The sequence below is a fragment of the Oryx dammah genome, unplaced genomic scaffold (genome assembly GCF_014754425.2).
Source record: "Oryx dammah isolate SB20612 unplaced genomic scaffold, SCBI_Odam_1.1 HiC_scaffold_18, whole genome shotgun sequence".
In the NCBI taxonomy this organism is placed as follows: Eukaryota; Metazoa; Chordata; class Mammalia; order Artiodactyla; family Bovidae; genus Oryx; species Oryx dammah.
The window spans coordinates 61,178,937-61,191,794 of NW_024070202.1; the positions used below are offsets into that span (position 1 = coordinate 61,178,937).

General features: G+C 40.0%; 1 protein-coding gene across 5 annotated transcripts in view; it reads right to left on the minus strand.

The window, feature by feature from the left end:
• Positions 1–11,571, minus strand: part of ANLN (anillin actin binding protein) — a 53,227-nt gene extending 41,656 nt beyond the window's left edge. For all 5 annotated transcript variants that reach the window (XM_040260186.1, XM_040260184.1, XM_040260185.1 and 2 more), the window contains exons 1-3: positions 11,360–11,571; positions 5,328–5,481; positions 2,823–3,152 (exon numbers count right to left, since the gene is read on the minus strand). In XM_040260186.1, coding sequence (XP_040116120.1) covers positions 2,823–3,152; positions 5,328–5,481; positions 11,360–11,377 — 502 coding nt within the window. In that variant the 5' untranslated portion in view covers positions 11,378–11,571. The remainder of the gene's footprint in view (positions 1–2,822; positions 3,153–5,327; positions 5,482–11,359) is intronic.
• Positions 11,572–12,858: the final 1,287 nt, after the last annotated feature.

Consider the following 12,858-nt stretch of genomic DNA (forward strand, 5'->3'; position numbering starts at 1 on the left):
TAGAGCTAAAATCAATCACCCTCTCATCAACATACACCCGCTTTTAGCTACTGTCCCTCTTTCCCTGCACTAAATTCACTCACCACTTAACTCACTTCAATCTGACTTCTGCATACACAGCTGCACTCAAGTTGCTTTTGGTATTTTCACCCAATGCCTACACACTTGGCAGGCCTTGTATTTCCATATGTGACATCATCCTCTGCTAGTTCTGTCTTTGCAGCCTATCCTTCATGGTCTCCTTCTAACTACCAACTACCGACATTTGGCTATCCCACATGCACCTCAAATAATATATCTGATGTTGAAACTGCTTCAAACACATTCCTCCTTTTCATGCCTCTTCCTCCCTTTTCCCTTACCATCCACCACCTGGTCATTAGGTCCCACAGATTCTTTCTCCTAAATCTCTCAAATCCAGCCTCTTTACTTTCATGGGCCTTAATCATTATGCCCAAATCACAATATTAATCTTTTAACTGGTCTTCCTGCTTCAAATCTCTGCCCTCTTCAATCTCTCCTCAATTCAGATGCCAGAGTGATATTTCTAAAGCATTTGCCTACCTAAACTCTCAGTACCTACCCATCACCTTCTGATTAAATTCCAAATGCTACGGACCCTGCTGCTTTCTTTGAATTTCTGTCTTGCTTTTATACCACATGAATAGTATACCAGAATGCCGACTCTTTATACACATACTGTGTTCATGATACCTCTGTGCTTTTTATTAATATATATGTTCTGTTGATTCTGCCTAGAATATCTCTACTGTCTGAAGCCAGCTGCCCTTCAAAGTCCAGGTTAATTGCCTTCGTCACCTCCAGAAAAGCTTCCCTGACCACCACCTTCCCTACAATACTTTTTTGCATAACTTTATCATTTTCCTTAGACTACACACTGTTTTCTAAACAGATGACAATTTTACTGCCATGCTTTAGAAATGGACTTAATAGATACCTCGCTCTTCTATTCTCTATCAGAAACAAAGGCTTCAGATAAATTATACTTTATTATTCCTCAAACCTTTAATTGGCATATAGCCACAGTCTTGAATAGCACTCACTAAATCATTCATCACAAACACTTTATTAACAAGTTTCAATCCTTAAAATTAGATGAGCTATGATGCCTTAAGGAGATTTATTTTCAAGACTGAGGTAGGCATTTGTTAATATTTGCTTTCAAAATATTCAAGATCACTGTTGCAGCAGTTTCTCCTAAGAATGCTTAGGGCCTTGATTGTTCTTCTGATCAAGTATTAGATCACAACTCTTTTTCTTTTTTCTGAAAGGAAAATCTGCACTCTGCTGCCCATAGATATTTCCTACAAAATAGAATGGGACATCTTTCTATTCAGGCACATTAACTGGCTAGCTTCCTCAGACATACTAAAAGCAGCATGGTTAGCCCCACCCGCTACTAAAATCAATAGGTATAACTGACAGTGTGGAGTATCAGTGGAATACGGGTGTGTAACCCATTAACATTAGGCAGGACATAAAAGTTGAGCCCTAAAGTCAAAATCTTAGTGTTTGCATTTTAGTGCTGACTGTGGGCAGGTGTCTTAGCCTCTTTGAACTCAGTCTCCTCTCCTACAATATTTGAAAGCCAAAGCTTCCTTGGATAAGGCTTAGTCACCGTGGACTGTCCACCTGCACTGGCTGGTTCCTTTCGGCACTGCTTCTACTGAACTGAGCCAGAAGTCTGCCTACCCTGAGAAACCTTACACCTTTGCTAGCTCCTACAAAAAATATCTTTAGGACCCAGAGAGGAAAGTTCTCTCAGGTCTTAATGCCAACCATGACTCTGTTTCTTCTGTTTTATAAACTTTATCATGTAACTAATAGTGTTTCACCTCTCTGATCAGCTGCTAGTGAGTTCAGAACCATCTCTAGGAAGTGAGGAGGACCTTAAGGCCTGTACTAGTAAACTAACTTTACCCTTCACTTTGTTTTTCCTTCTCTTCATATTGATTTTTCTCATTTTTCCAATTTTTAACACAGGTATTTTTGTAAGTTATCCCAACGCTTTTTTGGTAACAAGGTAAGAGAGAAGCTCTCCGTCAGATTACGGGCCCATGAAATGCAAAAGTCAGGTTTACGTTTCCTCCTCCCTGGGTCGGGAAGATCCCCTGGAGGATGGAATGGCAACCCACTTCAGTATTCTTGCCTGAAAGAGCCCATGGACAGAGGAGCTTGGTGGGCTACAGTCCATGGGGTCACAAAGAGTTACACACTACTGAGCATGCACACTCATTTTTGTAAGCCATTCCAAGGCTTTTTTCACAATAAGGTAAGAGATAAGCTCTCCATTAGATTACGGGCCCATGAAATGCAAGATCAGGTCACTTTATCTATAGTCTCCAGCACCTTAGCATGATTACATGCTTTGCAGGTACTCGATGAATATTTTTTGAAATTTTCTTTTTCCGCTATGAACAGCATTGCATACCTTAGTCACTCAGGTTTATTCAGTCAATCCATGTAACAGGATTTCTTGAATATAGAACTGAAGGTCAGCAAGGCTGATAATGCCAAGAGTACAGTTTATCCTTTAGTGTTTTCATTGCAAATATAAGATAGTTCCTTTATAAGATCAAGGTTTTGTGAACCAGTCTAAGAACCTCATCTCATTTACTTCAATGAGAACACACCCGATAAATATAAATTGATATATAAGCCATTAGCAAGCAATGGATACTCAGGACATAGATCAAAAGCATTTACCTTTCATGTGTTAACTGATAAATAAATTTTTAACCCACCAAGTTGAACTGCACTGAAACAGATTTAAGGACCACACGGTCCACAAGAGTGCATACCTGTCACATCGTCACTATCCCAACAACGCCGCTGCTCAGCCAGCTTTTGCATTCGTGTTCTGACTGAGGAGGCTGCAGCTGCTCCCAGTCTTGAATTCGGCCCGCTCCTCACACCCAGCAGTGGTGCTGAGGCTGGGGCAGCCAAGGAGTCACTGACACCAGCGGGTGCCTGAGACATCTGTGGCTGAGCCTGAGGGGACACAGGCCTCGGAGAACAAGGTTTTGCAGACATTGACTCAACCGGCTTTTCATTTTCCACATCAGAAACTTCTACTTCAGTGTTGTCAGAACAGCGTTTTTTGGATGGTGATGGTTTTGTGCAAGATTTCTCTAGGTTAAAAAGGACAAAAAATTAAAAGTTCTGTGATTCTGCATGGCATGAAAATCTTTAATGGTAGGTACAAATGAATAAAACACTAGTCTCTCTGTTCCTTTAAATGATTTAATTCACAAGAAGAAATATGTAAAGTTCTACATTTTTCAGTAACTTGGAAATCTGACATGAGAGATTTCTGTTTAAGCAAGCATATAATTCAGCAGTTTAAAAAAACCCGAATGAAAAAAATCTTCAAATAACATCCTCAAGATTTATGTATAATGTTCTTTGTGGTCTTCAGATACTAGGGAATAAAAAGTACGCACACAGAATAAGCAAAGCAAATGTTCTAAGGGATTTTAAAGATCATACAGTCCAGTTACCACATTTTTAAATAAGAAAAATCAAGTCCAGAGAAATCGAGTTACCTGCTTAACATGACACACCTGAGCTAAGGGTAAAAACAAGCTTTCTGCTTTTAAAAACAATTTTTCATGAACAGTAAACAAGAGTAGAAGGACACCTGGCTTGAGGTTTAGGAGGCAGAGAACCAAAAGACTGACTGACTCATCTGACAGTCAAATTCATCAACTCAAGTGTTAAACAACATTTTACATTTTAAACCTCTATGAACACCTATAAACGAATTAAAAAGTCCTAAAAGAAAAAGGAATGATCCAAACACAAGGAATATAATTTTTACCCATGAATGAGTTCTACTATACCTCCTATAAAACTAATCCTTTAAAAGGTAAGAATGTAAATTCCATTTGAGGTCAGTTTCACTGTCTGTCTAACCAAGTGTTCTTGTTCTGGCAGTAACTGAAGTATCATTAGTGGGAAGTCATGATTGCCCTCATATATATCAATCTAATTAAATAATACATCATGAAACTTTCTAATCTTCTGCAACTCACTTAAGGGTATATTTTAAATGAACTAATCTAATCCTTTTTTGGAAGTGTTCCTATTTAACATGCTTCACTACCTGAAAATACAGAATGCTTTAAGTTTACATTTCTTATATGAAACAGTAAATATTTCCATTTAAGCATCAAAATACAGTTCTAACCACTAGTTTTCAAGTACATAGTACTCAACATCTGAATGCATAAAGCTGTGCCACAGTGAAGAGATCCTAGACTAGAGCTAGATCTCTGTTTTCCCATGTAATATATACGGTATTCCCTCCCTTCAACATGTATTAACATACAAAAGAAATTCTTATTTTATGGTTAGCTTACAAAATAGTTGGGAGCCAGCACTACAACCTCATCTCTTTTGTAATGTTGGTTTTGCCCTCTGTAATATTATTTTTCTATGTGCATTTTAAATGTCTACTAAGGAACATTATCATCTCCGATTATTCCAAAAGATTAAACCAGCTGACTGATACAGGCTGAGGAGGCCAGGATTTAGGAAAGAATAAGAAAGTTTCCAGGTACATTTGAGTTTGTTGCAGTTGTTGTTTTAGTTGCTATACTGTGTCCAACTCTTTGTGACCCCATAAACTATAGCCTGCAAGCTCCTCTGTCCATGGATTCTCCAGGCAAGAATACTAGAGTAGGTTGCCATTTCCTCTTCCAAGAGATATTCCTGACCTGGGGATAGAACCCACATCTACTGCATTGCCAAAAGGATTCTTTACCACTAAGCCACCAAGGAAGACCCTCTTGGGGTGGATGGGGGTGTTGGTGGTTAATTTTGTTTCTATTTAATTTCAGTAATTCTGTAGATTAACAACCTATACTTTGTGCCCAGCCTGAGGGACGTGGTTCAGCAGACAGAGGATGAAAAGACTCATGATATTTCAAGCATCTGCAGGCAGGCCTGCCTTTTGTTGCCCTGTTCATGTAAGCGGGGTAGAGAAACTCAACACTACGGCCAGTGTAAATGCTCCACTGCTCCCATAGTATTCTTCCCTTAGAGCTTTTAATGATACTTTTGGAATGAGGAAAATAAAGTTCAACCAGTTAATCTGAAATATTTGTTAGAAATTCTGCTCTCGCCTGATAGGTTCCAGACCTAATATAATAGGCCTGGAATACAATAAAAGGTTGATCTTTCCCCTGGAAGCTATTACATTTGTCTCCCAAAGATCTTGGTCTTCTGCAGGAACAATAAAGTGTTTGGCACTTATTTGCATTTTGAAAACTGCAAATTCTACTTTTCCCCACAAAACCTATTACCTTCGCCACCAGATACGGGCTGCTGGTTACTTGCTTCTGAAAGTGGCTCCCTGATCCGCTTGGCGTGAGTCAGAGACCCTGCTGCTGGGATGGGCCGCTCAGCCATTTTCCTCTGAAGATTCTCTCGTCTGGCACGGGTTCGCTCAAGCAATTTCTACATAAACAATACACCAGAGCATTAAAGCATAAGTTTAGTCAAAGGTTCACAAAACTTCAGATGCCTTCTCAAATCACTAACTGTCATCAAACATGTATAATAACAGTTAAATACATTTCAAAAGTCAAATTCTCAGTAACTAAGATTCACCAAATGAGTACTGTCATGTCAAAATTTGATTAGATATAATATGACCATTAAAGGGGGAATGAAATGTGTTAAGTTCATTGTATGAGATTTTAAATGGCCACAGACTTTTTTCTGCTTCCCTCAAAACGTATTTGAATCAGGCTGGCTTTATGATTCACTTTGACTGTTAAAACATGGCAGAAGTGATACTGTGTATGTGACTTCCAATCCCAGGGCTCAAGAGGTCTTGTGGTTTCTGTTCTCACTCTCTTGGAACACTGTCTTCCTGTGAAGAGGCCCAGGTTAAGCCTGCTAGAAACAGGGCCCAGCTGACAGCCAGCATCAACCATCAGACTTGGGAGGAAGACAATTTTAGACCAACCAGTCCCGGAAATTTCTATATGACTGCAGACTTCTGCATGTTCCCAGGGACACCAGAAGTCCGGCTCAGCTAAGCCCAAATGCTAAGCCACTGAGTCATGGGAAATAACATGGTGGTTGTTTTAATCACGATGGTAGGCAGAATAACAGTTGCCTAAAGAAAAATCAACCTAAATATTTTTATGTTTTATTTAATTAAATATCCATATATAATAAAACAGTTTTAAGTTGAAATCTTAATATTCCATAGAATCATGAATATGACTCTTTTCAAACCCCAAAATATGCTCCTATTGGAATCAATATAGTATAACAAACACAAAACCCTGTAAAACAATTCATTCTCTTTGAACACAACCAAAGAAGGCGTGCAGATTACTGGCTGGAGTATACACTGTCCTGCAAACACAGATAAAGTAATTATTGCAGACTAAGGAATTTAACTCCACCTGATCTTTTTAATTGCTTAATTAAGACAGAATAATCACTTTTTAAGTCCCTCTGAATATGAAAAACAAGCATGAGCTTATTTTAGGAATGATTTCTCATTGAAAGAAATAACACTAAATCTAAATGCTATGTCGCTGAAAGAGTAATTTGTGAGCCAAATGCCTTCCAAAACACAAAACCTTTATCTTTTAAAGTCTTCAACAAACTCAAAAGTGGCAGTGTTATACAAATTCATATATGTCTGATAATTTTCCCCACAATAAAATATATCATTCCTAAGATACAAAACTAGCCTAAGTATGTTCATTCATGGACACAGCCACATTCCATTCTGGTCAGTTAGAATACTTATGAGTCAGTATATTTTCAGTTACTATGAGCAATGGGTCAAAAGAATGAGGTTTTGCAATTCAAACATACACAAAGTGTTCTATTGTCACATTAGATTCAAAATTTTCAAGATTAAAACAAATTGGAGTAGATAAGCAAAAAAGTTCCCTAATCTGTAATATAAAACTTATAGATACCAAAGATTATTAATGTAAAAGAAGTGACATATCTAAAATACATAAAGTCAACAGCTACATAAATGTAAGTTACCCTTCCTTATAATAGTGTATCAGGAATTTAAGAGCTTTTTTTATTTATAAGGTACATTCCTTCAAATATCACACCTCCTCCTTCAAATAATAGAGGTATTAAAAAAAATTAAACAGTGCAATTACTAACAATCAGGAAATAAGATACTCCACATGAAGGGATCTAAAATAACTGAAGTGTATAGTCCTTAAGCAATTTCTACCCACATCCCTCAAACCATTTGTGACAGAATTTTTTTCTGGGAGATATTACTGATTTCCTACCTTCTTAAACAAAGTAGACTCAATAACAACTTATTATTTTCAAAATGTTCTAGAAGCATTCCTTCCCTGGTCATCATAGAGAGTTCACTTAATTCTGGAAAATTAAAGAAACTATCCAAAACAGTGATAGCATGTTTGTCAATTTACATCACAAGAAAAAAAATGTTTCATATATTTTAATTGTAGCTTTTTCTCTTTTAAAGTTCCTACATGGAAAGTTCTGACTTGACACAACTAGCTGTGGATTTCCTGTGCTAACCTGGGGTGACCATCACCATCAGCAGATCTTCAGACTAAAATGCTAATATTGACATTATGAGTAATAAATTTATGGCTTTAAATCCACCTAACAACAAATTCAAAAAGAACTTCCCAGATAGTTCAATGGATAAAGAATCTGCCTGCAATGCAGGAGACACAGGAGACATGGGTTTGATCCCTGGGTCTGGAAGATCCCCTGGAGAATGAAATGGTAGCCCACTCCAGTATTTCTTACCCGAAAAACCCCATGGACTGAGGCGTCAGATGGGCTACAGCCCATGGGGTCACAAAGAGTCGATTATGGCTGAGTGACTAAGCACAGCAAGCAACAAGTACAACAATCACTAGTGCTTAGACAGGACTTAAAAGTACTTTCAGTGTCAGCATACACTAACTCATTTCATCTTCAAATATGATTTGTTAAAATTCTGTTTTTACTACTGTTTTAGAGATGAAAAAATTCAGGTAGGGGTTAAATAACAAGCCATAGGTCACACAGCTAACGAGTAGCAAGGCAAGATTAAGAACCAGGCTCCAGAGTCTGGACTCTTAACTGCTTTGCTAAAAACTATAGCTTGACTAAATCCAATTGTTCTTTTAAAAACTTATCATCAGTAGAACTGATGATAATTCATATGGTCAACACTAACTTTTTAATGCTATTAGCTGATCATAATAATAAATGTGTGCCTTAACTGCCAGCTTATCCATAAACCAAGATGGATTCTTTATCTCTGGTTGGTCCATGAAGAACATCAGGAACACATGGTCCTGTGGACTCTGTCTAGATGCTGATTCAGACTGCAAAATCATGAGACACTTAGGAATAGTTGAACACGACAATGCTTGATGATTTTAAGGAACTGCTGTTTATTTTTTAGGTGTGATAACAGCATTATGATTTTTTTTTAAAGTCTTTAGTGTTCAGTGATGAATACCTATGTATTTATGTATAAAATTATATGCCTTCTAGAATTTGCTTCCAAATAATTCAGTGAGAGGGATTAGAGGCAGATACAGTAAAACAACATGGCCATGTGTTGCTGGGCAATGGATGCATTATGCTTGAGATTTCCTACAAGAAAAGAATATTGCTAAAATGTTCTAACAGTTACTGCTTTATTTAATTGTCTGTAAAACAATTTACACTGAAGGGCTCTCTTTCACATCAATTCAGCAGACCGTTATTGGATTGTGCTTGATGTTCCAGAAACATCTCTCTGAACAATTTCCTACCTTCATGAAGCTTACATTCTAAGAGAAAACATGTTCAACAGGTGCATATAAATGCAAGTGAGATGTGTATTGTGAAAGGTGATGTCCCCTCTGAAGAAGGGGAATCAAACTGTGAGCCGGAGGTCAAAACAAAGTTTGCCAGGCAGAACAGGCAGGAAGACAAAGTAAGCCAGACAACACCAGTGACAACAGGGAGGGGAACCACTGCACAACAGCCTTGTCTGAGGAAACAAGAGTTTAGGATGGTTGTAGCTACAGTCCATGGGGTCGCAAAGTCAGACACGACCGAGCACAGCACAGCCTTTCTCAACAAGAGGTACCAGGAGAATTAATCCTTAAGGCCCTGGCATTAATGTAATGAATTAGCATCTCTCCTATGCCTACAGAATGGCATGGTTAAGAATCACTTTTGGGAGAAAAAAAATCTCTTCCGGGAAAACAGAAAAACAGTTTCTCTCAAATAATTGTCTGTGTTCTGTGGTTCTGATAAGGAACTCCAGCTGAGAAAGTCATTTTAACTGACTTTCAATTTTCTTTTCAGACGAGGAACAGTTAGCTTCACTGTACAAAAATGTTATGAATGCTATAATTAAGCACCTAATCTTTGGAACCATTTCAAACAGTTCACTCACTCCCAATTAAGGAAAAGATGTCAAAGCTGTTGATTCCAACTGCAACCGGTCTAACTTCTCAAAATATAAAACACACACACTAAATCACACATATTTCTGGTAAAATGAAAAGTTTCTTTTAAATAAAAGTTTCTTTCAACTGAGATTTGTACCAGTTCAGAATAACATTTTTAAGTAAAATGAAGTGCAATTTTCAGCCAACTTTCAAAATGCTTTGCTCTTGTCAGTTACTTAGAAACATAAAACTATTGAGAACAGGAAGGGCTAATATTTTAAGGAATCCTATTTTAAGTTGTAACATAATATATCCTTTTTAATTTCAATGTATGTGAAAAATGCATGGCGAACCACCAGCTCTATTTCCTAAAGCTAATACAAAAATGTGCTCAGGATTTTTCTGTTAGAATATTTCAGGTTAACAAATTGATGTGTATCCCTGAGATGATTGAGAATTTGGAAACAAATACTGTTGTGTTTGAATACAAGTAAACTGTAATTGCTAAAACTTTTAATATCTTAGACTTAACAGAATTGTAACTACATATCAAAAAAAAAAAAAAAGAGTATTAATACTCTCCACTCAAGCTTTTCAATCTACTGTAGAGAAATTTTTAGGCCCACTTTGCAACAACTTAAAAAGTAACAGTTCGACACTTGCACAACACCCTAAAAAAAGAGGAATTGTTCTTGAAGAAAAGGTAGTGGACAACTGGCCACACGAAATTCCCGAGTGTGTCAATGTACATTCGCAACAAAAGTCAAAGCTAGACAAATAATCGACACAGTAATGATGTAATTAATTCATATTTAATTTCCAAAGAACAAAAGATGAGTTAAGTCCTGCCTGCTATAATGTTATGCCCCATGAAAGTGAAATTGCTCAGTCGTGTCCGACTCTTTGCGACCCCATGGACCTACCAGGCTCCTCTGTCCATGGGATTTTCCGGGCAATAGTCCTAGAGTGGATTGCCATTTCCTTCTCCAAGGGATCTTTCCAACCAAGGGATCGAACCCGGGTCTCCCGCATTGTAGACAGACACTTTACCGTCTGAGCCACCAGGGAAGTCACTACCCAAAATAGGTTTCTTTTTATTTTTTTAATCGTGGGCTGTAACTTTTGATTTGAACATATTTGATTAGCAATTTTCCTTTCAATTAGTGTCAACCTCAGGTATGAATCGTCTTTGCTAGTTATAGTTAGGTAAGCAATAGAAACTAAAGAGAACTATTGACTTCATAGGAACGGATGCAATGGTCTCAGGCAGCGGCTTACATTTTGCTGTCATTTTGTTCACTGCATTCTTAAAGGTATGGAGTGGAGAAGGGAATGGCAACCTACGCCAGTATTCTTGCCTGGAAAATTCCATGGACAGACCACCGGGTCGCAAAGAGTCGGACACAACTGAGAGACTATTAAATGCACCGCTCCTCTGCGAGTCACACGAACCCTGCAAACCGCATTCCATTCCATTTCCAGGCGGCGGCTGCACACACAGCACTGAGTCACTTGGCCACCCGACTCCACCCTGCAATATCCCGGCTTTTACTTCCAAAAGACTCTGTTTCTCAGGCCCCCACCGCACCCTTGGAAGACCTAGGGGTCCACTCCAGAGGGGTGTACAATAACCGGGGCTGACAGGAGGTCTTTTCACCACTGCTACTGAGGACAGACTCAAAACTTTCCCCGCAGAGCAAGACCAAGGCAACCGCGGACGAACTACAGCCCAGAGAAGAGGGAACTACAGCCCAGAGAAGAGGGAACCCGTCGCACCCTGCCAGTTCCAAGCTGGACCCGCGCACGCCCACTCTGCGCACGCGCGCGCACGCGCTCTCCGGCCACTGGGCCGGGAGGTTGACAGAGGTAGGAAGGGCGGGTGGGGGGCGGGAGCCGTCATGGCTGGCTCTGCCCGTAAGTTTTCTCACCTCGGTAAACGGGTCCATCGCCCCGGACTTCGCGTGTCGATTACGAGACGGCCAAAACGGTGGTTCAAATTCAGAAAAAGAAAAGTGAGTGCTGGCTCAGTGTGTCACTTGTAGAAAACAAGAAGGTGGTGGGGAACTCTCCCAAGCTCCTCTCCTCTTCCCCGCTGCCTCCGAAGTCCGACTCGGCCTGCAGCGGCGGTTCAAATTTGAATTTCAGCGCCCGGACCCGCGCGCATGCGCACGGGCGGGGTGGGGGGGGCAGGGCACGCCTCTCCTGGCCCTGGCGCTAGATCACGTGGCCTCGCCGGGGCTGGGAGGTTCCCAAGGGTGCCTTTGCCGGCTTAGTGACAGCCTGGCCCGGGCGGCGGGGATGCAGCGGTAGGTGCGGCTCTCCAGTGCATCAACTGCCTCCTGGCTCAAAGCCCCACCCCCAACGCTCTCAACACCCCACCCTGTTTAAGCAGATCCCTTCACACTCCCGTGCCTGGGCCTTCCTGCTTTCCTTCATTCCTAAATCTAGGATTAAGGACCCTTCTGTTTGGAATCCCACTGGACCTTTGAACTTACATAGCTTTATGTTCATATGCTCGCCAGCTCCTGCTTCACTCCAAGGTGCACTCAGTCTTGGCCTTCTTGAGGCGCAGGTCTGGTGAGCCCCCAGACACTTGTGGCTAATGACCAGTGAGCTGCCTTGAGCACTGACATTTATCACTGGGAAAATAAGGTTAACTTTAACAGACCTGTTAATGCTTATACACAAAACTCCTGTCGGCTCTTCTTATTTTAACCCCATCAAACTGCATGCAAAGTTAGAGCTGAGAGGCTACCCACTTTAATCCTTTCTTTTACAGGTAAGAGAAGGGAGACCCTAACACTTTAAGTAACTGGTCCTGGAGAAATGAAAATCCCATTCTTGGCTCAGTCGACTTTCCACCACTGGATCATAGCTAGGTCTCATGACTATTCTTTATTGCGAACTGAAAAATATGTTTTATAGTTACTGTATTGGAGTCATACCTTATTTAACAAGTCTGTATTAGGGCTTGTTATAAAGACAACAAACAGGTTGTGACCTGTTCATCTGTAACACTGTGTAGATTTCTGAATGGCTGCCCAACAGTTGAACAGGCCAAAACCATTACGCCCAAGTAAGAATTTCAGTATATTTAATAAGGTTTCTATCTCAGCAGTCAGTGACCATTACAGAAAGTATTTCACTAGTAATATCTGTAATTTGAATTGTGGTACTTTATGTAGTAATGGGAGAAGGAAATGGCAACCCACTCCAGTACTCTTGCCTGGAGAATCCCATGGACAGAGGAGCCTGGTGGGCTACAATCCATGGGGTCGCAAAGAGTCAGACACAACTGAGCGACTTTATGTAGTAATGGAAAGAATTCTGACTGTGGGATGAGAATAAATTCCTTGGGGCCTTGACTCCACCAGGACTATGTGACCCTAGGCTTTAGGCAAACCATTTAACTCATTATCTTTTAAAC